The sequence below is a fragment of the Parambassis ranga genome, chromosome 16, assembly GCF_900634625.1.
Source record: "Parambassis ranga chromosome 16, fParRan2.1, whole genome shotgun sequence".
In the NCBI taxonomy this organism is placed as follows: domain Eukaryota; kingdom Metazoa; phylum Chordata; class Actinopteri; family Ambassidae; genus Parambassis; species Parambassis ranga.
This window is the reverse complement of record NC_041036.1, coordinates 18,830,302-18,858,230: the sequence shown is the minus strand read 5'-3', so window position 1 is coordinate 18,858,230 and position 27,929 is coordinate 18,830,302. Positions and strand designations below refer to the sequence as shown.

Sequence of the window (27,929 nt, the reverse complement as noted above, 5' to 3'; positions counted from 1 at the left end):
GAATAAACATCTTTTTGGACATTTTATGACAGAGTTCTGTGGGGACTGACGTACTTTTGGCTCCACCCTCAGGTGGCCATTTTTGGCACTTTTACTCACTTTTTTCAGCCCCATCAACACGCAACAGTATGGTTTCCAAAAGAGACCTTTTAGGTATCTAGGCAAAAGATAAATTAATTAATTCATTTTTTTAAATAAATGTAGCTCTCAGCATAAGTCAGGAAGATCAGGAAGACTCTGTTTCCCATCATTCACCATTTACCCTATCCGATTCCTAATCGCTCTCCTTCTATCCCTCACTCCTCTGCTCCCCCTCTCTTTCGCTCTCTAGCATGAAATTCAAAAGTCTCCATCTCCTCTCCAGCTTTCTTCTGATTGAACCCGGCAACCCTCCTCCACCCCAAGCACCACCAGATCCACGCCAGTTCAGGCCTCCTATCTCCTGCCCTCCAGCTCTCCACCACCACCAGGTCTAGATCCCGGGGGGATCTTCTGATCCAGCGGCCTCTCCTCTTGCATTTCCCCCCTTTTCGGATGTGGTCTTCACATCAGAACTGATGAAGCTGGATGCTAAGAGCTAACAAAGCAACAAAAGCCAAACCAAACCATAATAAAAAAATGCTATTACATAAGTGGAGAGACAAGACATGGACAGGACGCACAGGGGGCCGTCTCACAGTGCATGTCTCAAGGCTCATTAACAGAACACACGATGTGCACCTGAGGCGTCTCATGAAAGAGCCACGATGTAATCATGACCCTTTGTACAACACAAAGACAATAGTCGATCACTTTGAGGCGTCTTTATTTCTCCCGTTTCTTCTTGTGACGATGACTCAGTGCAGCAGCAGAACTGCATCACACAGAAAAGAGGGAAAACACTGATTACTCCTATGTTTTGATATAAACTGCTGTTCAGAGTTCAGCTCCTGTATTTAAAAATAGGTATTTTTTCCTCCATTTTCCTTTGACTGTAATTTCGATAAAATCACTTCCTGATGTTTCTGAAGCTAAAAAAGAAACATATATGTTCTGAACTGGAGCAACAGCTCGGAGATATTTATGCCTAAAAATAGCCATTTGAAATTTCCCAATTTTGCACTTTGCACAAAAATATCAAGGTAAAACGTCTTTTATTTGATCTAAAACAGTAGGCTATCTCCAGAGAGCACTGCCAATATGAGTTTTTTTATCGAAAGTTATAAATACATGTCACTTTAAGTAGCCTTGATATGATTTAAATGAGTGTTCAGCCCTGTATATGAACAAGGAAATGATGTTTCCAGCTCAGTTCTCCCTGTGTCTGCGTGGGTTTTCTCTTGCTTCCTCCCACAGTCTAAAGGGTTAATTGGTGATTCTACCTGTGAGTGTGAGTGGATGTTTGTCTGTATGTTGCCCTGTGATGGACTGGTGACCTGTCCAGTGTGTACCCCCTCTCTCACCTGTATCTGGGATAGGCTCCAGCCCCCCGTGACCCTGCACTGCAGGACGAAGTGGGTTCAGATGATGGATGGATGAGGTTTCGAGACTAAAAGCAGTTTTTGTACTCGTAAACATAGCTGATGGGCAAATACAACATAGATGCCTGTGAGCTTTGTTTTCAAATCACAAGTTACACAACGCGGCATTCAACAATATGAAGTACGTCTAATTTTACAGCCCAATCTTAAGTGAATGAAAAACTTTACAGCTGCTGGCTGAGTCAGAGCCCGTGACCTCTGTCTGACCTGCAGCATTATCATCCAGCACTTGTGCATTGCCAGATTCATATCCCTTTAAAATAAGCAACTATGATTACCTCTATTATCCTCCATTATCAGCTTAATAATGGCTGCTTCTTTCTTTGATTACCTGCCACTCACACTGACGGCACAGTCAGTTTGAACTTTAAAAAAAAAAAAACTTACTTTCTCATTTTCTTTTTCGTTTTCAGACACACAGAGATATATATCACAGGAGGAGGAGAAGGAGGGGGAGGAGGAAGTGTCTATGTATCGAAGATATGCTGAGTAGAAAAGTAAAAACCAGGGGAACCAGACGCTGATGTCTGTCTGGGTCTGATACTGATCCGCCCCCTTCTATTTAATAACCTGATTCACACAAGCTCAGATTTGTTTCTGCTCTTCAGAACCTTAACCTGCTCCTCTGCTCTGCTGAATGTTACAGTGGGTGAAGAATTAAAGTGTCCTCATAATCTCAAGTAATGACTGCACGGTGAAAGTGCAGCTAAAATGAAGGTGATTAGCATAAACTAGCTCAACGTAAATTAAACAATGTCACCAAAAGGTCATGTTAACTTAAATGTAGATGTGTGATTGAGTCACATTGTGTAAAATACCAAATTTAGTTTCAGTTAGATGATGTTTGATGAATCTAACCCTGTGTATACATCAGACTTAATAAACATATGTATTTATATCTATCATTGTGTTTAACTAAAGGGAATAAACTGAAGAACCCGCTTCATCCTGCAGTGCAGGGTCATGGGGGGCCTGGAGCCTATCCCAGCTATCTACGGGTGAGAGGCGGGGTACAGCCTGGACAGGTCACCAGTCCATCACAGAGCAACATACAGACAAACAACCACTCACACCTAAGGGCAATTTAGAGTGACCAATTAGCTTAACAAGCACGTCTTTAGAATGTGGGAGGAAGCCGGAGCACCTGGAGAAACCCCATGCAGGCACAGGGAGAACGTGCAAACTCCACACAGAACGGCCCCAGTCAGAATCGAACCAGGAACCTTCCTGCTGTGAGGCGACAGTGCTATTTATAATCATCTTATACTTAATATGATCAGACAATGAATAACATTTACTGCATTTCTTAATTTTTTTTGCATTTGTGGCCCTGGGGGCCCCTCAGTATCTCCCCGCTGAGGTTGATGTTTGGATCGTGGTATTTCTGTGTGGTCTCTTGTTCCTGGCTGGTCAAAGGTTCAGCCTGGTCACACAGAGAGATCCTGATATTTCACTTCAGGCTGTTTATATTTCTTAGTTCATTCTTACAGACTGATGTTGTTCATCTAGACTGTGATGGCGCAGCTAGATCTGGATATTTGTCCTGTAGGTCCTGGTATTTCTATTCCAGGTGTTGATAGTTTTCTTCCAGGACTATCTCCCCTACCTCCACCTTCATTCTCTGGGCCATTTCTTGTCCAGGATTTTCAACACTATGGAGGATCTCATCTGCTTCATGTCTGTAGATCTTTCCAGTGAATGATTGTGTTTGTGCTGTGTGTGGACTCCCTACAGACACCGTACCTAGAGAATGTGTGCATGCTCAGTAATCGTACGTCTCCCGCAGTGACCGCTCCATTGCTTTGCTTTCTGACTGCTTTTCAGTTTGAGTAGATTGAAAGTCATGTCAACACCTTTTTCGAGTTATTTGCTCCTTTAGTCATGACTTAGAACTTTGCTGCCTGCCCTGCCCTTATAGATGCGATGTATGCCGTAAAGTAGGAACATTTTGTAGTCCTCTTCAGGTACAGGTTCCTACCTGAACCCCAAAGATTCCTGGTGCCAGAGCAGGCCATACGGATGCTCTCAAGCAAAGACGGAGGTGTCATTCAATCTATATGAGCTGATGTATCATCAGAGTGATTTGGGAAATACAGATTGAAGAACTCCATAGTGTTACTTTAAGGAAAATAGAATGTGCATTCCATTGTATTTTAAGGCCGTCTGTCAGCTCTGTTTAACCGTGTTCTCACTGATCACTGAAGGTGGAACAGAGAACTCCTTTTAGCCCAGATATGAAGACCTCAACCTCAGCACCGCGTTGACTCAAGCCTCCTCTGACACACAAGTGTCAAGTGTGTGACAATAGATGGTTGTGAAGAAAAGTGAGACAAACACTTACAGAGATTCCAACATTCACATTTAATATCTAAACACCACTTAAAGAAGCAGGGCATTCGTGTTCATGACAGATGAGTCAGTCTCAGTGAACAGCAGTCATGTTTAAAAAAATAAGCTATTGTCTACTATTGTAACTGAATGTTGTGTTTTAGTACATCTGGGATTTGTTTTGATCAAGTCTGTGTTTGACATATTATTAGATTATTATTATTCAAGTTTAAATTTGAGTGTTTCTCAGTCAGAGATGGATGGATCCATCATGATGGCATCTCAGCCTCTCATACTTAGGCTTGCTCGGGGTGAGTGTCAGGTGGAATGGACAGCTCCCTTTCCCTTAAGGATCGCCACAGGACACCCGGTATGGCAGCAGCTGAATGATGTCTCTCCATGCTGCCTGTGGATGTGATGTGGGAAATACTCTGTGTCTCTCTGCTGGAGTGCACTGCAGCTTTTAGAGCCTCTCTGCTGGAAGGAGCTGCCATGCTGTGTCTGATAGCATTCTAAATGTGGTGAAAGTGAACTCAGTCATAATAACGAGTTGGAAGTTGTAGATTTTTTATAGTGCTTTATAGTGCCAAAGCACGTGTGAGCAGTGTCTTGCCCAGGGACACATGGGGATGCAGCCTGGGTGGGATTTGAACCACCAACCTCTGCAGTTAGTGGACAAGAACATGTACCACCTGAGCCTCACTTATGTTTATTTTTTTTCATTTATATTAGATCAAAATAAGGATTATTTGATAGTGTTAAATCATTTACTTTGTTTACATTTACGCTTCACACTTGTATCCAAAGCAAGCAGGATAAAATTGTAGAGAAGCTTAGATTACCACATTGATAATTTACTCAACATGTTTTCCCTTTTTTCTTCTGAATGAATGTAGATGGGACAAATAAGGACGACACAGACAACAGTCTTGACTTTAAGCAATACATTACTTTATATATACTTAAAGATTTCTGAAGGAATTAGTATTGAAAATGATATGCTGGGTTACATTCTGATTGAAGCCCTTTTAGGAAGCTCTTTAAAAATAATTAAAAATGACCCCAAAAAAATGAGGGAAAAAAACATCAGAAACTAAGAGAGAATACTAAAAATCCATGAGACACGACCATTTCTCTTTTTCAGCTGTCCCAAGCCGTCTTAGCCCACAGGATCTGCAGCTTTCTTTCACCTTTTCACCGAAGGCACTGTCACTGTTCACACTGTGGGCGACGTGAGCTCAGAAAGCTGAGAGTCTGATAAATATAACATTAAACCATGACATTTGAAGGCATCATCAGCCTTAGCTTTGAGTGACCGATTATTTTATTAGGATTAGTCAAAACAAGAAAATTATTGTCCATCACCCAGCTTTACTAACAAGAACAAACACTGTTTATGTTTGATGCACAACCTTGAGTGACTTTTCATTGCTCTACCAGTTCATGTGTATCAGTTTAGAACAAGGATCTATTCAGATAGAATTAAAACAATATAAGAATATAAACATCACTTTTTACCTCTAAGCCAGAGAAGCAGGTGATTAATTTGCCTTTCTCTGCATTTGTTACCCACCAACCACTAACAATGAAAATCAAAGCAATTATATGTAAGATTCGACTGCATCAATTCTTAATTTAAAAAAAACAACAAAAAAAAACATCAGACACAATCAAAGGCCTTCTAAAATCAGAAAGCAGAGCCAGGTGTTGAACATGTCGCTCACAGTGTGAACAGCTGGACGCAAATATATAAGAAAACTCTCAGAGCAGCCGACAGATCCCTGGTTTCAGACTGCAGCACATCACAGACAAATCATGTGTTTATATGCAGGCAGGTAAACAGGTTACACCATTTGATGATCTTTGTGTGCATACAGCAAGGCAGGCTCTCCACGTTATTTGGGAGCATTATGTATTTACATCATCAGCTTGCCTTTAGGGTATACGTGAATTTGAACTAGTTTAACCTGCTGTAGACTTTTAGTCCGACTGTAAGCGTACTTTAAATACATAAACATTGGTATCAGCAGCCAAGTTTCTATGAAACCTTTACTGAAAATACTCCAAGATGTCAGGGTTCCTTGGACCAGATCGGCAAATTGACTGTGGCCAGGTTACTAAAGTGCTTATAAAAGCACATAATTCTTTGATCATGGCATTGAATCCTTGCCAGCTGCTGACTTCTGACCTCCCCGAGGGACAGAAGTTCTTACAAATATATATATATATATGTGGTTGGCTGGTAAATACTTCATCAGGGACGCTACAGGATTTAATCAGCTGCTGTGTCTGGTATTAAAAAAAAAACACTTTTCCACCTGTTAGCTGTGATAAGCATGTTAGAAAGCTGCAGATGCTGTGGACATGAGGAGGAAGAGGGCTGAGCCAGGCAGACCTGAGACAGCGTCATTTAAACCCGACCAGAACTGTACAAACAAAAATCATCATTATCCCCCAAATTAATCTGTACAAATGTACAACAAAACAAAATGAACAGGGTTAAAGATTCATTTTAAAAACATCAAACAGAGTTACTGTGAGTCTGACAGTATGGAGTAATAACCCGGATCACAGTCCATGTGCCAACTTTGTTAAGTGCAATCCACAGCAAACCTGAGGCTGGACTTTGTGCTTTATCAGCACCTCAGCCACAGCGAGTATAAAGGATAGCTGGTTAGTGATCATTAACACTTCTCTAATCACTTAGGTTGCCTTTACTGTAGCGACATAAACATTACATCTAGACATAAAAAGAAAATGATCCCTTTCTTCTTCCTGTTGTGCTGCTTTGTGAGACGCAGGTCACACAAGGCGTTTGTTAATGCCACAGCTTTGTCAAAATGCTAGTAACTGTAGCAAGATGTCAACCTGCAAATACTCATCTGACCACATCGACACTTGTAAAGGTGTCCATGTGAGAAGAAAATAAGCAGCTAACACTTTCCCCCCTTTTTTAACTGGAAAGGTGAAATGAAGTTTTTTCCTTCTAATGAGGCGTTTCAATCCAAAAATATGACACAGATGATGAACTGATCTGTGGGAAACTAATCAAACAGATGTGACCCAGAAAGGTGCAGCATCATAATGAGGGGCGCCAGAGACTGAGATTCTGCTCGGCTTGAGGAGGCAGAGGGGCTGTTGCACGTCTTGCTGAATGACTCAATGCACGACACAGGCTTTATAATGGCTATGCGTTAGCTGCACAAACGTACTGAGCTACAAGGAACACTGATGTGTACACTGTTGCAAAGAGCCAAGATAAAGTCTTATAGTAAGACCACATGTTCATCATGGGACTGACTGCTGGTTTGGTTTTTGTTAATCCTCAGCAGGGTTTTAACACAAAGCTGTTTCTGGTCTGAACACCGCTCGAGTAACGACCTGATGAAATTGCTGCTTTTTTGACTCTGCACTGATGACTGTTGTGCATCACCATGTTGCAGTGAAATCAGGACTGACTGAGCCGTTTGGTCTTCTAATAGTAGAGAGGGACATTTTTTCTTATCTATACATGTGAAAACAAACGGTGACAGATGGGAATCACACAGAGCAGCATGATTCAGTGTTTGCTGAAACTTTTTGGCTCTTATTAACTTGGAAGAATAATTGGGAATATGTGTGAGATGAGTCATTTTTTCCTGCTGATCTTTAATAAAATTGGCAGTTTGAGGGGTTAAACTGTTTACAGAATTTACAGGGAAACTGATGACATGAACATCTGTCAGTCACTCAGCGTGATTTCACTACAGGCTGCAGCAGGTCGTCAGTCATAGTCGCCGCGCCCGTATGCGGCCTGTTTCAGTTCCTGGTTCAGTAAAGGACCACATGACTCCTGTGATTTGTGCTTTTTTTTTTTTTTTTTTTTTAACCAAAAAGCTCTTCCTTCCTGGAACAGGAAGGAAAGAAGCCCGAGAGGATGTAAGAAGAATGATTAGCTTGTGCTGGCAGCGGGGCAGAGTTCAGGTGAGGGGCGCTTGTTTTACACATGTTGTGGCCCTCTGACCGCAGAGCAAAGACAGGAAATGACACAATCATTTCTTGGCTTTCCTTCCAGAAAGCCATCACAGTTGCTGAACAGGGAGCAATGACACAGACTATGGTGCAACACACATAATCATGTGACTGCAGAAGAAAGAAAACAAGCCCTGCCCTGATCGTCGCGTTTCATTTCAGTCATTCACAGGAGTGTTAAACAATCTCCACAAAGTCTCCTTGCTTGCTTTCCAGTCTGTGAAGCTTTTAATTATTTTATCCAAGGGTTCTGATTTATTTTATCACACCAAAAAGAAATTAGAATCCATAGCTGCTCAAGAGCATGAGCCTTTACACACTCTCTGCCTACAGCAGGCATTTCATAACGCTATGACTCAGCCTTTATCAATTTCTGTCTTTTGTTTCCACTGTACTCCACCCGTGATGCTCAATTCAAGTTCCTAGTATTACCTAGGAAGGTGCGACGCATCAACATGTTTGCAATACTTGAATTAACAATGTATTAACATGTGTTCCTACATGCACTCTAAGAACATCTGTGCATACATATTATGAATATTTAGAGATGGTACAGAATTCGTGTTTCATACTACAGCAGACGTCCACATGATGTAAACTGGAGCGTGTGTGTGCTGACCAACAGGGTTCCTGGGCTATAATCTTATGATGTTATGAGCGGCTACAGTTAAAACCAACGCTCACCTTTCTAAGACTGGATGGCTGGTTAAAGTGTCTTTAAAGTGTTTCTAAATAAAAACCTTCAAACTGAATGCTTCCTGTTGTCAGCTGGTGGGTAATCTCTCTCTTCTGCTGGGTAATGACGCACACACACTCACACACACCTTAACAACAGCCGTCCCTGCAGTACAATGTCTTTTAGAGTCAACCTATCATGAAGTCTGTTTTTATTTGCAGCCTGCTTCATTCCTACGAGCCTGTTTTTGACTGAGAGCTGACAATTTCCTACAAGGCACTACGTGACAATATAGGCAGAAGGTAGAGTTAGTATTTGGGACAGCAGCTGAGCAAAGTCACAAAACTGTGTTATAGGAGAGACAAACGTGTCACTGCGAGACAAGCTTTAGTTGATTTGTCAGAAGCAACTGCATTAGGTTAACTAGAAAAACTCTGTTTCGCGTCATATCTACATTTTGACATTTATAAAAAGGGACTTTTTTGCCTTTAGCTCGAGATAAATTTACAAAATTTAGGCATAAAAATGCCAAAAGTCCTGTTTGGTGTAATACCTGATGGACAGAGGAGATTTGCTTTTCCCTGCAGAAATTGTAAGCAATCACCTTGATTTAGTTCATGGACAGAAAATAAAAAAGAAAAACCTTTAAGAAGAAATGATTTTAAGAGGAGGACCGAGCAGAGGGGAGGTTTGTCATTAGCACCTTTGTTTTCTGTAGTGAATAACTGCAGCCTGATTAAGAGGCAAGATAAAAGGGCGGACTGAGCAGAGTGGCTGCGATCAAAAGTTAGATTTTATCCCTCAGTTCTGCTGGTCACACAGTCAATACCAATATTCTCTGCTGGAATTAGAAGGGAAAAAATATTTTGGTTTCTACATGAGAATAAAACTCCAAAGTGAACTAATGAGTTAATCCCCAGGTGGAATTCTTCTCATAGGGCTCGTCATTCAATCACCTGGTAGAAAAAAAAATATCAGCCATTTTCCTCCACAATGCAGAGATGGGACGGGTAGTCTGGAGGACAGGGTACTCCTCAGTCACTGCTATCGTCTTCGTCCTCATCATCTGACAGGTTGTTGCTGTTGAATTTCGACCCCGGTCGGTTGATGGAGTCTGAGCTTCCTGACGTCAGCTGCACGTAGCAGTACTCGCAGACTCGGACAGGTTTGGACGACTGACTGGGCAGGAGGTATTTCTTCTCTGAGCACGGCCCACAAACCACATAGCCGCACTTCCTGCAGTGGTGGCGGCGGCTGACGGGCGTGAACTTCACCTTCTGGCAGCGCATGCATACGGACGCCTCAGAGTCAGGCACCCATACAGCAGCGTGTTCGCCCGTCGGAGACTTCCCGCTCTTCTGCAGCAAGTCTCTCACACATTTCCCTATGTGGTTCATCCACTCAGACTTCTCTGTAGCGGTGGCGGCATAGACAGCAAAGGACTTGGTCGGCGTTTTGATGAGCCAGCCATTGCGCAGGTCGCCCTCATCTGGCACTGTGTCTATGGTGACGCTCTCCAGCGGGATGATGTGCTGCTTGTTGTACTTCTTTTTCTGGATTACTATGTTGCCGTAGACCAGGATGTCGTTGAAGAGGAAGAACTGCCGCGCCTTGGGCTTCTTACGGCAGAGTTTTGTGAGGACACCCTCGCCGATCAGCACGCGGCCTGGGATAGCCAGCGGCTGCCCTGCAGCGCCAAAGCAGCCCTCTACCACTGCAATCCGCTTGGAGTTGGCCTCGCTGTTCGCAAGCCGGTCCACCATCTTCACCTCACCTGAAGCAGAAGAGAAAGACAGGAGAGCTTGAACAAAGCTGTTTTAGTGGATGTGCTTTATTAATGTATTATTATTACCCATGAGAGCAACAAAACAACTTAAGTACAACCTGACGCCTGCAATTACATATACTTATTATGAATTTAGCTGAGCAAGTGAACAAATCAAGTCAGACAGAAATTCATATTTGACTGAAATGTTGTTAAACACGTCAAGCTGGGTCTTGGCAGCGTTAGAGTAATGTTAATTAATATTCTTTTCCTAAACTTACTATTTTCTAATCACAGTGACATATTCCAGCAGTGGCTCCACGTCTACCCACACACAGTAATTCATTTAGTTCATGTTTTCAGAATTCTGCCTTTTCTCCACTGATTTATAAATTTAAAAGACAGAAAACTAGATAATAACTGCACAGTGACCTTTCATGTAATGTATTTCTCATGGCTGCAATTGTTAAATACACCATTAAGACATTTATGAATACTGGCAGCAGTCACTTTCCTTGTCAGAATACTCTCCCCTTAACAAGACTTTCAAACACATGATATTTTCATACCATAAATTCTTTGCAATCCTTTTCACCTCTTATCACATGAGTATGAATAGCCTCTACAACCATTAGAAGTCTGAATCTGTATTTCTTTCTACAATACATCAAACATTCTACTTTCTACGGTTATAACTCAGTACTAGTGATGTCACCACTTTGAAAAGCTTCCAAAGTTACAGCAACACTCAGTATGTGTTAGACATGTGTATTATGTTGTGTGGCACATGATCCTTTTCCCCCCACTGCATATCTGAATGATTAACACTGTGGCTGAAAATGGGATTTTTACTCTCTTGGCTTCACTTCTCACTTTGTGAGACAACATTATTGAACTGAAAGCAAGTCACTTCCAACTGTCAGTCATGAATACCTGACAGTTGATGTCCCTTGTGACCTTGTGACACATTGTGAAATATCCTTCTACTTAGACCAATGCATGGCGGGCCGCCACACAAACCCATGCCACAAAATCCAGGTATTTGTATGAGCAAAGTAATTCTACTGGCCTGCTGCGTAATGTATGGAGTTGATTCAGGGAAGGTCCAGGCAGGGTTCTAGTAAAAAAATGATCAGTCAGAACTAACTTAGAGAATAACATTGAACTGAATAAATTCAAAATACTTGTAGCTTTAAAATTGTCATTAGGTGAGCATACAGGTGTATATTTAACCTATAGCAGCTTCAGAAAGTGTGTGTTTGAATCCCGCTTCCTGCACACACACACTGCAAAAACCCCAATGACCAGCTCCACCGACCATCACAACACCACGACACTAGGGTTGGGCGATATTGGCCAAAAAATGAATCACGATTAATTGTGGCATTTAGCCGATAACGATTAATTTGATGATTAATTGATGACAATTGCATTTACGTGTTTTTGACTCTAAATCGCCACATTGTTCTGAATTGATACTGACAAATCATCAGTCAAGTTATCTCCTTCATTCTAACAGGTCAAGCTGGTGAGTAGTGATTAGGCACCAGCCATGTTTGAAATATGTATTGATAACAGATGCACAAACTGTTTCAAAGTAATAATGAAGCAAACGTTTAAAGTAACTTTGTCCTTCAAATGTTCTCATCTTAAGTCACAGAGCAGTGCATATCAACATTAAAATTAAACAGGACAAATAAGTTCAGAAAAGTCACATCAGTGATTATTTCACATAAAAAAAATGTGTCTGTGCAAATAAACCTGTGACTGGAATATGTCACAGACTAGTGCATGTTTTCACTCAGACTGTAGAACAGCAGCAGAAAAAACAAACAAACCGGACAATTCCACATTTAAATGTATGTCTGCCTTACGTTCTTCCAGTGCTTAGTTTGGTCATAAGGAGCACAATGACTAAACGTATCGCGGATTCTCGGCTGAGTGGAATTCTTTCCGATATCTGCTGGAGGAGACTTCGCTGTTGTAATGTTTTCCTATCTTGCTGTGGAGTCCTTAAATAAAGATCGGGAGGCAGCTTCTCCAGTCGGAGTTCATTCCTTTGATCCGAGCAAACATCCAGTTGCTATGGCAACAACCAACGCTCCACGCTTCACACCTAATGCATGTCGCGTATGCGTGCGCGGCACTATACACTACAGCTGTAGCCGGCGTGGCCTCGTCACGCTTTCTTCTCACTCCGGCTTATGGTGACAGACGTTGAACCTCTGTTAGGAATGTGCTGCTCCGCATCATTTAACTGAACACCACTGCCTTCCGCCATTATTGTTATTGTGGGCTCACATGTGGACGCTTGAGGGTGATGGCGAGAGTACGTCGCACACACAAATGCGTCATCATGACGAGGCACTAATCGCCGCAATTGATAAGTGGCAAATATTAATCGGTGACAGTTTTTCTGACGATTAATTGCACATGATACGATTTTGCACAAGCCTACACGACACCATGACATACTAGGTTCCATTGAGATTCAAGACCAAACACCAGCTGGTTGTGCCACTCTGCTGTGACCCAGATGGCAGGGTGGCAGATCTCATGGGCAGCTGTGCTTTTACTTTGAAGCAGAGTGAAGGAGGTAAAATGTCACTGACGATATAGATGAAAGGGTGCTGGCGCTCTCTGGCAAGCCTTGGGGTGGAGTCCAGAGTCATCACCTCAGAAAGACTCTCACATCCCCAATGATGCACACAAGTGCGAGAGCAATGTTGGTACACACTCTACAAACGCAGGTGACTTGCCATCTTACTAAGAGGAAGCCTGCTGAGGTTCACTCATCGTCAGATCTGGACTTGTGTACACCTTATCCCTCTTACTGCTGTCAATATGATGTGTCAATGTTTTATGTGCATTGCCTCTGTAGTCTGTGAACAGAATGTTCATCAGTTAATCCAAATATTGGCAAAAGCAATGAAGCACAAGTGGACAGGACGCCGCAAAGCAGGAAGCAGGATCTAATATTAATATATTATATTGGCATTGATGCCGACACCCTGTTCGGATTCCAATAACGGGGCTTATTAGTGGGGCCGCTCTATTTATTACATGAAGGAAGCAAGAAGGAAGCTGCATGGAGATATTTCAGACTTGCTATGCCAAAAAGTTCAATGTCTACAAAGAAAAACCTATTGAATGTGTTTCAGGACTGATTTTCGATGAATCTCTAATTTAAACCTTGTTACAAAAATCATTTAAATGTTCGTAATAACTCCTTCCTGATTGGTGCTCTGTTGGCTGGTTGAATAAAATAAATCTTTTCTGTAGTACATTAGAACAAATTTAGCTTATGAGTCAATTTAACAGTTAGTCTGTCCCCTCTAAACTCCCTAACCTTTCATTAGATGAATGTTACCAAGTGTTTGTACAACAAACAAGCTCCTGGGTCCATGCTGTGACTTTTACTTGCAGCCATTTGTTTGTTTGCAAGTGGGTGGACTGCACTTGACAATCTAACTAAACTAATTGTGACTTACATAAAATATAGTGTAGGTGTGATTGTGCTCGTGGTTCCCTGCCCTGTTCCAAAAAAACAAAACCGCACAGTTAGAAGAGATGCTAATTAGCCAGCAGATGCCTGTGCAGCTCGGGCCGGGCTCCCCAGTGATCTGCACACTAATAACCCAAGTGAGCTGCTCCTGAAAGCCCTGGAGAGGATAAGAGGGGCTGCTGACATGTTAACCCTGTTAGCAAGGGCTTGTTGCCCACTGCTGAGGCAACTGGACAACCAGCTCCCATCAGCAGAGAGAGTTTAAGGCACAGAGAGCAAAGAGGCTACAGAGAGGGGGAGAGCAAGCATGGTAACTACAGGCTGGAGGCTTTCAACCCAGTAATCAAAGTGAAACAGTGCGGGATTAGAGACTGAAAAATACACAGAAATATACTACAAGAGAAAGAATGAGCCTTCTTAACTCTGAAGTAAATGACAGGAATGACAATGTTTGTGACACAGGAACACAGCCAGGAGAACACAAAGAGATTTCTCTTGTAACGGCCTTATCAGTCATCACTGTTTAGTGGTAAAGCAAGTATATTACTCAGAGACAATAATAGTTAACCATCTGATAAACTGATGACACAATGACTTAACTTCTCATCTTTTTAGGTAAATCTAAATAATATGACAACCTTAGATTCTTTGAAAACTAGAAACATGGAACACAACCTTTTAAGTGACAACAAAAACACACCTAATCTTATCAGGGTTGCAAATAATTATTCAGACAAAAGCTAGAGAGTCTGCTGATATGAGGCTGTGTGAGAGGACCAATTTACCAGCCCCAAGAGCCAGCCTCCAGGTGCAGCTGCAGCATTGGAAGCTTTTAGAGTGATTTCAGATGTAACCAAATTAAAAAAAAAATCCATCCATCAATTAGTTGTCTGAATTGCAAATGAACCTCCAAAAATCACAATGATGCATAGAGGACAAAAACATACAAGGTTCACCTGCTTAGGAGAAGTGAAGCAAAGTGTTGGAGATGTGAATGTCTGATCTGCATTCTTTGTGTGGATAAGTTTACTTATAATTCACGATGTCTTACACAAGAGAAGAATGTGTGTACATGTTAACTGACACTTTGTTTCTGCAGCCAAGGCACTTTTTTCTTCATTAGCTTGTGACCTTATCATCTTTACCAGCAAATTTAACAATCATGGAAAATAGTGGTTAAAATTCAGCCATGGCACATCTTCCTTTCACTAAAACTACTGAGCTTTGGAAATAAGGCGGTTATCTCTAGGCGCTTATGTTTCATCTCTGTGGGTTGTGCAATGTAATTTTTTAGGGGGAGGAATTGCAATTAACAGATAAGTGCTTGTGTTGGCATGAACAAAATTAATTAAAAATATGTAAAGAATCTTATGTGAATAGGCTTTGTTGGTTTAAGGCCTGGAATGTACATTATATAATCACTAATAACTGTACAAAGCTACTAAAAGCTCTTCAGAACTTCCCCCAAAGAAAGGTGGGCAAGCTTAAGAGTGCAGACAGTAGGGTTGGGTGGTATTAATGTATTACGGTATACCGGCGGGGCAAACAGGTAGCGACGGTATCGATTTTAATACCGTCAATAAAAAAATGTAATCAACTTGTATAAAAAATAAGGATCAAATATTAAACATATTTTATCTGATGCCTTGTGTGGTTGAATCTTCAGTTTTACTTCAGTAGTATAATGTATTTTACTTTTCGAGACGTTTGATAAAGTTTATGAACATGACGTGAGGAGAGAGAAGAGAGAGAGAGAGAGAGAGAGAGAAACGGCGCATAGCACGGCACGGTATTCACGTATACCGGGGTAAAATGTGGAGGGCGATACCACCCAACCCTAGCAGACAGCTACTTTTGTTTTGTATTAATTTGATGATAAGGATGTCAAAGTGGCTGAGGAGATATACCTCACAGTCAGAAGCAATTATTTATTTGTGTTACGTTTCCCCACCTCAGGGACAGATTGGATTTGACAGCCATCAGGAAAGTGGCAGGCTGAACTCTGAGCTAAACTTTACCAGCTGCTGTGTCATATGAGAAAATGAACACATCAATCATCCAGGTTGGGACCATATTTCAACTTTACAGCAGATTTCAGCAGCTGACCAGTGTTGTGTTTATTGGGAGCATTAAGGGTTTCAACAGATTTGTATGTATCCATGTATTTAACAGTTTTTTCAATTTCTAGAAATTGTTTCTGGGGAAAACGTCTGAAAAAGAAACTGTTACTATAGTTATCTCTGCTGTAGCCAAAATGTGGCAGTGTAATTAGATTACTATTGGCAATAACATATGACATGAACAGTCATATTTGCATGACTCTTAATATTTAATATGTCAACCAATCTTTTCCAGCACATGTACTGTTAGACTCCATCTTTACCTGATTATTCCAGTTACTAGTGCCACTAAATACTAGTCTGACACTATCTAGCATGAATGTTAAGTCAGAACAAAACAAGGACTTTTTCTACTGGTTTTAGTAATGCTTTGCTGGAGTTGTTATGGAGTTGTTTTGAATGCCAATGTTGACTGGCTGTGCTACCTTAGGTTACAGGAACAGCAGTGGCCCTAGATAAGCCCAATGATTAATTCATTAGGAGAGCTGTCCTCTCTCTCAGTTTACCAGGTCCGGTCATTTACTGCTAGGACAGATTTACTTCACCAAAAAAGCAAAGAAATCCTCTGGAAATGAGGCACCTTTTACCCCAGGACAGACGGAACAAAGACCAGGAAACATGTGCTGAGGGAAGAGATTTCGTTGGTTAGAGACTGTCCTTTCAAGGAGAGGTTACATGCTGTAGAATGCAGAATAAGAGGACTTAGTCCAGGGCATAGCCACTTTATACTTGGGAAAAAAGGCATTTTGCTTGAGGTCATTCAGTAGTCACAGTGTTACTTCACCACATATTACTTCATTTACAGTTGTGCAAGAAGAGGTTACTGTGTAGTGCCAGATTCTCTACTCCTGTCAAAGCTGATTTGCTTCTCATCTGTTAACCACACATTAGGTCTACAGCTGCAAGAAAGACAGGGACCACAAGACAGGTGATGGGCTGGAGCTGCAGCCTGTGTTTCTTCCAGTGAGTTTCTAAATTCAAGTGAAGATTATTGAGAATGAAACAATATTAATGAAGCTGGAGAGTTTCCACTCTTTCAACAAACACGCTGCAAACCTCCCACGTACTGCAGTAATTATTCTCAACACAGTTTGTATGCAAAGTCAGTAATCTCATTTGGTGTATTCCAACATGTCTCTTTACATAATAATAATAATAAAGTGTGAACTGGCTGGATTCGAGCACGTCTTTACTACAGGTTCATGGGACGGGCAATTCATGAACGGTGAACTTTTACTAAATTTGTGAGAAAGAGAGAGGAGACGGCATGTCTTACTTTGCACACACTGCAAACAGGATAGTAGAAGTAGGATTCACCCTAGTAGAATTAGTGGAAAATGGCCTTCTCTAGTTTTCTTTGTGTCTGGGAAATACTAAGAGACACAGAAAATGAGCAACAGGGTGGAGCAATGGAGATGTGTTTCAGTGGGTAGGTAATTAATAGGAAGCACTGGTATCTATAGCAGGCAAACCCCTGGGTAACCTAACAATAATTCACTTAAGAGTTATACACATCAATTTTCTTCTTTTTACTGCTTTTACTTTATCATGAAAGGGCTTTAAATAAAAGTTATCATTTTCTTTCCTGTAGACGCCCTAAAATTACACCGCTAATTACATGAATATGCTGGTTATGTGGAAATAACAACAGATCTATTTTTACCAAAAGCCTAATAGCAACAGGGACAAACCTATCAGACACCATATCAACTTCAACTGAAATGTATAGGAAGAACTGCAGAGCAGTTATCTTTGGTATACAAAAGATGACGTGGGGCTGTCAACTCTTGGTCATGACCAGCAGTTAAACCTCTAGCTGTACCACACTGGTAAGGAAGGGAAGCAATGAGTCAGTTGCTAAAGGGAGAGAGTGACGATGACAAAGATGGGGAGTGAAAAGAGAAAGAGCGATTCTGTAGGCTGTAAACAGCGACCACAGAAACAAGGACACCCATTTTACCCAGATGCTGTCGAGGATGAGACGGTGTCATTGTTCCTCCTTTTCTTTCTCGATGTGTAAGCAGCTGCATTTGTTGTGTTGCGTTACAAGTTACAACTAACAGGATATAAAAATCAGACTATAGGAAATAGGTAAGTATTCAGCCTTTTAGAGCTTTAGTCATGTAAGTTTCACACAGATCCAACCACAGATAACCTGTTTCCCCACCAAACAGAACTGATGAAGTGCTTGGAGGAGCACTGAAAGATCTTTACTTAACTCTACATGTCCAGTTGTCTCGCTTCAAGCTCCTAAATTACCACTACAAAGAACCCTCCCTCTACTTTAAAAGGGAAAGTGAATTAACTTTTTTGTGGTTCACGGTGAAACACCTTGCACCTGCGGTGAATTTGGAAATATATATGCAGTCTGGCTGAAATGTGAAACGACAGGTCCTTGACAAAAGAAATCCTCCTTCTAGAAGCTCTTATCAGCTTGTGTCTGACCTGAACATGGTGCCCTGCTGCGATGTGTCAACAACATCCTGTCACGTCTATACAAAGGATTACACAGCTGCAGTGTGAGAGTGAACACAGATAAAAGGGACTGGAGGCTAATCTGTTGTGAGAGGTGATGGTTTGAAAACCGAACCAATATTCTTGCCTGTTACCTAACATGGAATAGGATTTTTGAAAAACAGATTATTCTGCCTAAATATAGAATATCAGAAAAATCTGCCTTTTTTTCTGGACACAGGACACTATGGATGTCTGACAGCATGAACCAACCAGAAGTACAACAAAACTATTACATTTAGACATCAAGCGCAACACTATATGAAGTGTTGATTATATGCAGCTTAGCAGTTACTGATGGACTTTGATCTCAATAACACATTTATCCGGTTTTAGGTTGACTACTGATTATGAAAACAGCGGTTAACTCATCTTCCTGTATCAACCGTTCTCTGATATCTTGTCTGAGAATCATAGCAATCTCTAGTCCCTGATGCGTGGAGGCCTGGAGCTGTAATTAAAGATTTCTTAGTTGACTGATTCTTAGTTTTTTATTGAATAAATGTCACACAAAAGAAAGGAACTTAGATCAACAGTTCACATTTCATTTGAAAAACGTGAAGAAATGACTGAGTGAATGGTGATCTTAGTGATCCTATCAACTATATTCAGCCATTTGGATATTTCTTCATATTGTGGATATGTGATTTCCAAGTTTGGTATGAGGATATGTATTTTTTAAACCTTTTATAAATGTCAGCGAGCCCTAGCATCAATGTAACATCCATATTTATTCCTTTTCACATTTCTGAAATCCTGGGTGCATGCTCTTATTTTTCACTGACTCGACTGACCCGGTGCTGGAGAACAACACAAGGCAATCACAGATTTATGAGTAGTATGCCTCTGATCTGCATCAAAACATTCTGACAAATACACTGGCACACAAAAAATAACAGTCTTTAGGCTTTTTTTTTACCTTGAACAGTTTTACCATGTGGAAGTGGAAGTACGCGATACGATACATACTTCGATACATGGGCCACAATATGATATGAAAGCCTGAATTTGGCATTGATGCATTTTCACTTTTCCATTGAATATCTTCTTCCTGCCCTTTTGTTTACTTTTAAAAGTTCAACAGGTCATCTTTACTTTTAAATTTTAACCAAAAGTGACCAGGGGTGCCGGTTTAGAATCAACACAAAGGCCATTTTAGGGCCATTCAGCAATACAGGGAGGTTCTGGTGTGGGAAACATGCACAATCGTGCGGACTGACCTGAAACAGCCTGGGAGTTCATGCAGTGAAAACACAGCTAATCTTTCCAGTTAGCGACAATAACACAGGCTTTCCCCCTTAGTTGCACAAACATTTAAAGACGTGTTTCCATGCTTTTTCAGGGAAAGTGAAAACAGTTTACTCAGGTCATCACAGCTGCCTCTAATTCATAAACACTTTGTACCCGAGAGCTCTCAAAGAGGAAAGAGGAAAACAAAGACAAGTACACAGGCTTAGAAACCACTGATCTGTTGAGGTCCAAGCTTAAACTCAGATAACAGACCAAACCTCATAATAAATGGGAGTTCAGCTACACAGGCACATCAGTTCTGCCTTTATTCTAAGTATCAGTCTTGTGCATTTAATGTGGGCTGTAAACATTAGATCACTATATACCGAATGGTTTCATTGCAACAGCAGTATCTCTTGAGAGTAAATCTGGTAAAAAAAATGGCAACAGGACATTACAAAAATATTACTACTAGGGATGCACCAAAATGAAAATTCTTGGCCGAAAACCGAAACAAACCGTATTATGCCAATTATTAGTACCATTGCATTAATGCATTTCAAATGCACAACTTAATATTAATGTTTCAAAGAATAAAGCAATTGAAAATATTTATTTAGCACATTCAAACAATGAACAATATAAAATAAAATAACTTAGCTTGACCCCACTCATGTGTACATTATATGTACATCTTATTTAAATAGGGCCAGTGCATAAATAAACATTTTGTCAAATTAAAAAAATGTCCAGCAGAAAAATAATTCTGCTGTCACATATATATATAAATATATATATAAATCAGAACAGAATAGCCTGTCTATGATTTGAGGCACTGCAGGATCTGACTGAACATATCAGACAGTGAGGCTGTCGAAAATGTGTTTCGGCCGAAAAAATGGCCCTAAAGTGCATTTTCGGTGGCCGAAAATTCGGTGCATCCCTAATTACTACTACTACTATCAAAAAGTGATCAAATTAAAAGAGAGGGGGGAGAGGTAGAGTGGTGTACAGTGAGAGGGAGAGAGAAAGAGAGAGAGGAAAGACCCTTATAAAAACTGTACCTGCAGAAGTGTCAGTGTTTTGTTCAGCTGAGATGAATGGTTTGTCTGGGAAAGACGCAGCCTAAAAAGAAAATCTAAGCCTTTACTCAATTCTGTCTTCACAGTCAGCAACATGGTAAGTTTAATCAGTCACTCATACAGGTTCGAACAGATTTAGTACACTGGTCTGGAAATCTAGCAAATGGATTAGCCCAATACAGCTTCTAAACTGCAGAGGAAAACTGCAGCCATGCAGCTTCACAAAGCTTTCCATGACAAGTCATAAACCTCATACTATGAAATCTTTGTAGAAATATAATCTTAACTCTGAACTAGTCACACTCAGTCTGATGATTTTTGGAATGATCTGATTTTTTTTTGATCATTGATGGTAATGTTGCAAGAACAGGCACACAGTTCATCAGTTAGTTCATCTTGAAAGTGATTTCCAAATCATCCCTCATTTAGACTGGATTCTGACACTGGCAACATCACAAACCATTACACTTATAGAAAGATTTTTAAATTGAAAAACATGAAAAATGCATCCAAAAAATATATTTCAAAATCTCCTAACACAACTTGCTCAGCAAACAATGAACAAAGTCAAAGTTACAGTCCTACAGTGTATGTTTTCAAAACACAAGCAGAGCTTAATCTGAGGTTCAATCATTTCAGATGTCTCATGGCATTCATTTTTTCCCCATGACTATAGGTGGCTCAGTAAAATCTCCAGATATTGTTTGAAGGTTGTGTCTGACGACTGGCTGAAGTGTCAAAGATTTAGTTGTTGACTTATGAATCATTTAGGCCTCTAAAAAGGTATTTAGGACAGCACTAATGACAATGACAATGAAACAACCCAGTTGGTATCATGTTTCAGACTGGACATTTAGCCCTGTTTGTAGTGATGGCGAGTGTTAAAAAATGAAACCGGAGCGTCTAAGGAATGCACTTTGAACAGGCCTCCATCTGTTCCTCTCATCCTGCTGAACTCATGTGTGCAGCACATCAACCTTTGAGCCTGCCCAGTGCAAATAAACCCATCAGGTAGCAGAACGCTGCAGCTTCAGCTGCACATTTTCCATCAGTTTATGATTAATTCAGGGTGTATAAAAAAACAAACACCTTTGTGGAATCAGGGCTCCAGACTAACTTTTGGCACTGGTGCACCTAACTTTTTTTTCTTAGGTGCACCGGCCCAAAAGTTAGGTGCACCGCATCACACTCAACACTGCAGGTTGTTTGTGAATTAAAAAATGATTAAAATCATATACACCTTTATTTATTTATTGTTGTGATTGGGATATACATTTTGTTTTCTTCAACACGTTTCCAATGTAGCTACAGTATCTCTTCTCTCATCTTCCTCACCTCTCTTCCTCTCCGTCTCCTCTCTTTCCAAAGCTGAGCTCCAGCTGACAGACTTTTCATTCTGTTACAGTTTTAGCTGTATGCAGACATCATCCTGGCAGACAATGGTCCACTATAGCAGGATAAAATACTTTTTAAATGGGCGTACGTCATGTAACCATGTTCTATAACTCCTTTAAACCAGCTGACTGCTGTCAGTCAGAGTGACTCAGCCTTCATGGATGAACCACACCGGTCAGATAACACTGTCCATCAGACCTGCTGTTCAGTCTGTTATGATGCTACGAGCACGTCACGCCCCCTCCCTGAACATGACCGGCTCGTTATCATCACTCACTCAGGTCAAAAGCAAATTAGCAAAACCCGCATAGTAGCAACAAATCCTGCTCCTCCGCTGCATGTTCACCTAAACTGCGGTTTTTGATGTTCAGCAGCGAAACGTCTTTATTACCTGTCTGTCTGTGTGTGCGCGGTGAGAGGGCCGTATGAGGAGTTCTACACACACGTTTAAAAATGTATAAAAATGTCCGGGCCGAAGTGAACTTTTTCCTCGTCACCTCAGGAACACAAACAGATTTCTCTGTTCTTGTGGAGTATGGAGCAAGCTTTAGCACACAGCATCAGTATGTATGTATGTCCGTGTTCTTCTTCTGGATTTTTGGCAGACGGTCTTGGTCTGACTGCAAATACACACACACACACAAGGGGTCCCACCGTTCACTGTCTCTGATTCGTTTAGACCATGATATGAGCCTGATGTGTGTCTGTTGTTGGACCACAGGGAGACTTTTAAGAGTCGCGAAAAATGTATCTCCCTCTAACAGCTGGTCGCACCGCTGCGACCTCTGATATTTTTTGGTTGCACCATTGCGAAATTAGGTTGCAAATGGTCGCACTCTAGAGCCGTGGGAATCTCTCAAGGTCATTCACTTCCATTCAAACCAAACAGAAGGCCACACATTCAATACTAAGAGTAATCTGATTACCAAATACATCATTTTATAGTTTTCCTCCTTAATTGCACACCACTGTATTTGTGCATATATGTCATATCTCCTTTTTAGAGATCTGTTTACTATGTCGAGTGCCTGTATATTGCTGCTGTAACAGTGAAAATTCCCAGCTTGGGATGAATAAAGTACTTCTATTCTATTTTAAAGTTGACAAATGGCATATATCAATCATACTTTTCTGTTGTTGAACTTTCAGCATTAATATCTTATTACTGGTTTGCTTGGCTGTTAATTCATCTTAATACACTGAAAAATTCTATATTTACAACAGGTCTCTTTTACTAGCTGTGTTAGCTAGTTCATGAAAATGGATCTGGTGCTGACGAACTGTAGCAGCAGACAGCAGACAGTGACAGAAGTATAAAATTCTCTGCAATGAAAATGGAGAAGTGAAACAGTGACTTACACTTTTAAATTAAGGGTTAGGTTATACTGAGTGTGGTCAGATATGAAAATAAGAAGTGTAGATTTTATTACTTACTGTACACTACTCTCCCTTATAGGTCATGAGGTCTATCTCTGCCCCGTTTGTCTAGTTAGCACTCTTGGCCGTGTAGCCAGTTTGTATCAATTGGAGGTAAGTGTATGTTGTCTGGATATGGGACGGTTCAGGAAAAAATCTGAACCATTCAGTGTTTTGTTTGGTTCAGGAAATGTGCTTTAAGTAATGCAGGGAGGCATTTTTACCACAGCACAGACTTTCCAAACCTTTTTTGTCAAAAGCAACTAGTGTCTTTCTCTGGTGACTTTTGGAGACTGACGTGAAAGCACGTATCATTCTGCAGTCAGGCTACTGTCCTCTACAAGAGGCGACCGTGAGCTCCTTCACCACCTCAAAGCACTCACAGGCGCTCAGTCTTACAGTAGCTTCATGCAGCAGTTTCAGCTGCAGTCAGAGCAGAGAGGGGACCCACGCCACTCTGCGTCCAACCGTGCGCAAAACTGCTGCTGGTCCCGTCATGACTTATAGAGCGGGACGTAAATATCATATTTCAATGGCAAAATTAAAAAGAAAAACACGAGCATCAGCATCGTTAGCTTAGCCTAGCAGTCAACAGAGTTCAGTCTATCCATCTAGCATGTCATGAGCAACGGTGAGCAAAACAACATGTTCTCTGTCTGATGGTTGGGGTATGTGCACACGTGTCTGTGTGCGTGTTTGTCTGTGCATGTGTCTATGTGTGTGCACATCGTGCCTCTGTGCGCAGACAGCAGCAGTGAATTTTAAACGCACAACCATGTAGGGACAGAAATGACATACTGCCGTGCAAATAAGATAAATAACATGAGGCTGATTAGTTTGTTTATTAAAAGAACAAAGACCTGGTTACCTTCAATGACTTCTGTTATGATCTGGTGCTATATAGATAATAAAATGAAATGAAACTGACTTGACCTTCTAATATAATGGCGGGGAAAACATTGAGCTGATTCTTAAATATGGTAAATGTGGGATAATTTATGCTGATCTATAGTATTTCCAGAGTGTTAAAAACAGAAAAAACCCCAACAATGTAAACTGAACCAAAAATCGTGACCTCAGAACCATGATACAAACTGAACCAGGAATTTTGTGAATGTTCTACCAAAAACGTTGTCACATTTCGCACATGGGCAGTAGAAACCCGACTGGAAGAAAAAAGTGATTACATTTGGCCGGACAAAATGAAAAAGTCAAAAAAAGATAGGCTTCCGCTTAATAAGGATGGACTGAGATTGTGTAATATAGTCAAAACATAATAGACAAAAATACCGAGCACTGTGTAGATTTCCATGCAGTTTGTGCTCTTGTTTTGAAAATAACCCCCACTGCCTGAAGTTATATGCAAGTGCACTAGCACAGAACTGTTGGCTCAAATTGATTTTGGCAAATAGACATAAGTACATTTCAATGACCACTCTGAGCATTAAGTGGACACTAAAGTCTGCATTAATTAATCGCTGCCTTTTCTGTCTACAAAACATCAGCAACATCTCCAGATGGCTACTCGGCACAGACACAGAGTAGTTGTAACTCTACTTTCACTTTTTCTCTAGCTATGAGACATGAAGATAATGCTTCAGCATCAACAGTCTGTTTAACGGACACTATTCAGCATAGACGCTAATTATTCACTACAGCCATCTATCATCTATAGTATTTTTAAATTGAAGGCATAGGTGGCATACATATTTTGATGACTGGATTTTCACACTTTATCAACACAATAAAACACTTCCGGACATAACACTCACAAACCACCACGTCAGGCTAAACCTTATGTCTGCATTAAATATATGTAGGGCTTACACTGTAGCTAATGCTTTTCTGAGCAGGTACCAGCTCTGTAATTACATCACCCAAATGTGGGTCAGCAGGACGGCTTCATGCCACGATGACAAGTTTACGTCGATGTGTTGTTGGTGACCACTAAACCAACTAAGCCAGAAAGAGTTTTATTGTATGTGCTTGGCCTTTGACTGAGAAGGCATAGCAAGGAAATGCACTTTAATTATTACAACAATTATATGAAAACGATCAGCCAAAAATATGCAGGAAGAAATGTTAATCACTTATTTGAACAATACGCTAAGCATTAAGTAGTTTTTACTAATACTACTAATTTTAAAAAATATAGTGAAAAACAAGCAACAAAGGAGGAATGTCTATTATGGCACATACAGGCTTCACTTTGAGTCAACTTTTAAAGCAGTTTCCTGTGAACACGAGCTTTTTTTTGGATTAGAAGATAAGTTGTTTTTCCTGTACTACTAACCACAACTAAGTATGTCAAGCTGTCACCATCTATGTCTCACACCTTTCTGAGCCACTGAAAGGAACAATTAAGATGTCTTAAGAATGAAATACATACATGTAAGATATACATTTTTCTGAGTACCAGTTCAACTTGAATCTCAAGCTTCTTACATACTCCTCAAGAACAGAGACATTTGTTTGTGTCCCCGAGGTGGCAAGAACAAGAATAAAGTCAGTTTCGACCCAGACTGTTCACGAGGGGAGATGGGTTGCTGCTATTTGAGATTTCACAGTTTTGTTTGTTTGCCAAAATATCTGTTTACCTGTAAGAAGGATGATAACAGGCCGGTAATCTTCAGGTAGGTGGGCTTGTAGTGCTTGTAGCATTATAACTGATTAAACAATAGGTCTGGCAGACAGTATTGTTTGACATGTGGATTCTGCGCACCTGAAGAAGCTTTTCTGCTTCTCCACATTGGCCACGCCCACTCTAAAATTCTGACCAATCACGCAATCGTTCTCAGACACAACCAAGAAAAAAAGTTCTGCCCAGAAGATGTGGCGAGAACAAGCTGTGAGATCTGCCAAACCAGCGCCCAAAAAAAAGTGACAGTGATCCCTCCTTTTTTAAAGGTTGTCTGAACTGTTTAAGGAGTCAGAGAGGAAGTGACCTGCTCTCCTTGTGCACGTAATCTGTATCCATTTATAAACTCAGACACATTGGATTATGTGCTGGGTGTTAGATTACACAGGAACATGTCCGACTTCCTGTGTTTGCAGTATGAATGGGCGGAGTAGTGGAGCAAAGTGGGTTAGTGGCCTGTCAGGTAGTTTATTTCACTCCACCTTGCCCTCATCAGCTCTGGCAGAACTAGTTTTACAACGCTAAGACACAAAGAGGAAGAAGATACCTCCACTGACACACTTACCAGTACAGAACTCAGCGCCTCACCCAACAGCTTTAAAGCAGCTGATTCAACATAATGACGGGCTGATTACCTGCTAAAACAAGTATGTTGTAATTTACCAGCTTTGTTTGTCAGGGGCTGGAAAGGGAAAACAGCTTTCTTTATTTCTGAGCATCATGATTGGACGTCCCCAGTTAGTTCTTCATTTTCATCTGACTAAGCTGGCGATAGCCTCCTACTTTCAGTCCTCTGAGGAAGTCCACAGTGAGAATACCCCAAGAGACACATGACACTTTAGAAACTTGGCATTTTCTCACTTTGAGCCATCCGTTTATGTGTAAAAGCAGAAATGGCTGCTTACACCCTCACTTCCACAGGGAGTAATAACAGAGTTTGGACTCATTACTGATTATATGTTACCTGTAGTAAAGAGGCACATGTGGGTGGGAAAGTATGCTCCTAAGTTTGTGCTACCTGGGAAATAACGTTGTTATTAATCATATATTAAGCAAACGTCAGATCAGGATCACCAGATAAATGATGAGTTTTCAGTATGTCCTGACTTACCATAAATAAATAAGACACAATGACTTAACTCTGCAAGTTTAAACCGCTCAACACAAGCGATTCACGAAGTCACTTTGACTTTGCTTTTACTTTATATTACCACGATAGGATTCAAAGTTTCTAGGACTTTCCAAATTTGGAAAACTGGTGTCAAGCGGCAGCTTTAGCATGTTAGCTCAGAAGTTAGCTTCCCAAACACTGCTCATTTGCTGCAACTTGTTGTGCCGAAACTAACTCAATTTGTTGGTCATTAACACTGAAGACCTGGCCACTGCTTTACCTCTCGGTTTACCACTTCGGTTGGCAGGGCTGCAGCTTTTACTGCGCCAAGTTAGGAAGCTATCGCTTATTAGCATGAATGGGAAAAAGTAGCACGAACCTAAGGAGCAAGCTTCTAGCTAGTCTTAGCAAGAAGTGACAGGACATGGACAGGACAACTTTTAAATCGGGAAGAATACATACCCGACGACGGCTGGTTGTGTGGTAACTTCTGCACTGGCTTGAAACTCAGTTATATTCCAGACAGAGCGAGTAAACTACTGCCTCCCCTTCAGGAACAGTCCGTGTGTCCGCAGACAGCAGCAGCAGCTGGAAACTCCGCCGCTGCCCCGAAAATAA

General features: G+C 41.0%; 1 protein-coding gene across 2 annotated transcripts; it reads right to left on the bottom strand.

Annotated features, from left to right (window-relative positions):
* Positions 1–4,777: 4,777 nt before the first annotated feature.
* Positions 4,778–27,921, bottom strand: plekhf2 (pleckstrin homology domain containing, family F (with FYVE domain) member 2). Of its 2 annotated transcripts, XR_003671911.1 has the most exons (3): positions 27,774–27,921; positions 8,388–10,309; positions 4,778–8,356 (listed from the first exon to the last, which is right to left on the bottom strand). XR_003671911.1 is itself a non-coding variant. In XM_028425785.1 (2 exons), exon 2 carries the CDS (start codon positions 10,296–10,298, stop codon positions 9,570–9,572), a length of 729 nt encoding a protein of 242 aa, XP_028281586.1. In that variant the 5' UTR covers positions 10,299–10,309; positions 27,774–27,921; the 3' UTR covers positions 4,778–9,569. The 2 variants fall into 2 exon arrangements, 1 of the variants encoding a protein (XP_028281586.1); XM_028425785.1 differs by having other exon boundaries at positions 4,778–10,309.
* Between the last annotated feature and the right edge of the window lie 8 nt (positions 27,922–27,929).

Bases quoted from the DNA above. Each gene is read 5' to 3' on its own strand.
- plekhf2 (XM_028425785.1), bottom strand. From the start codon at position 10,298: ATGGTGGACCGGCTTGCGAACAGCGAGGCCAACTCCAAGCGGATTGCA.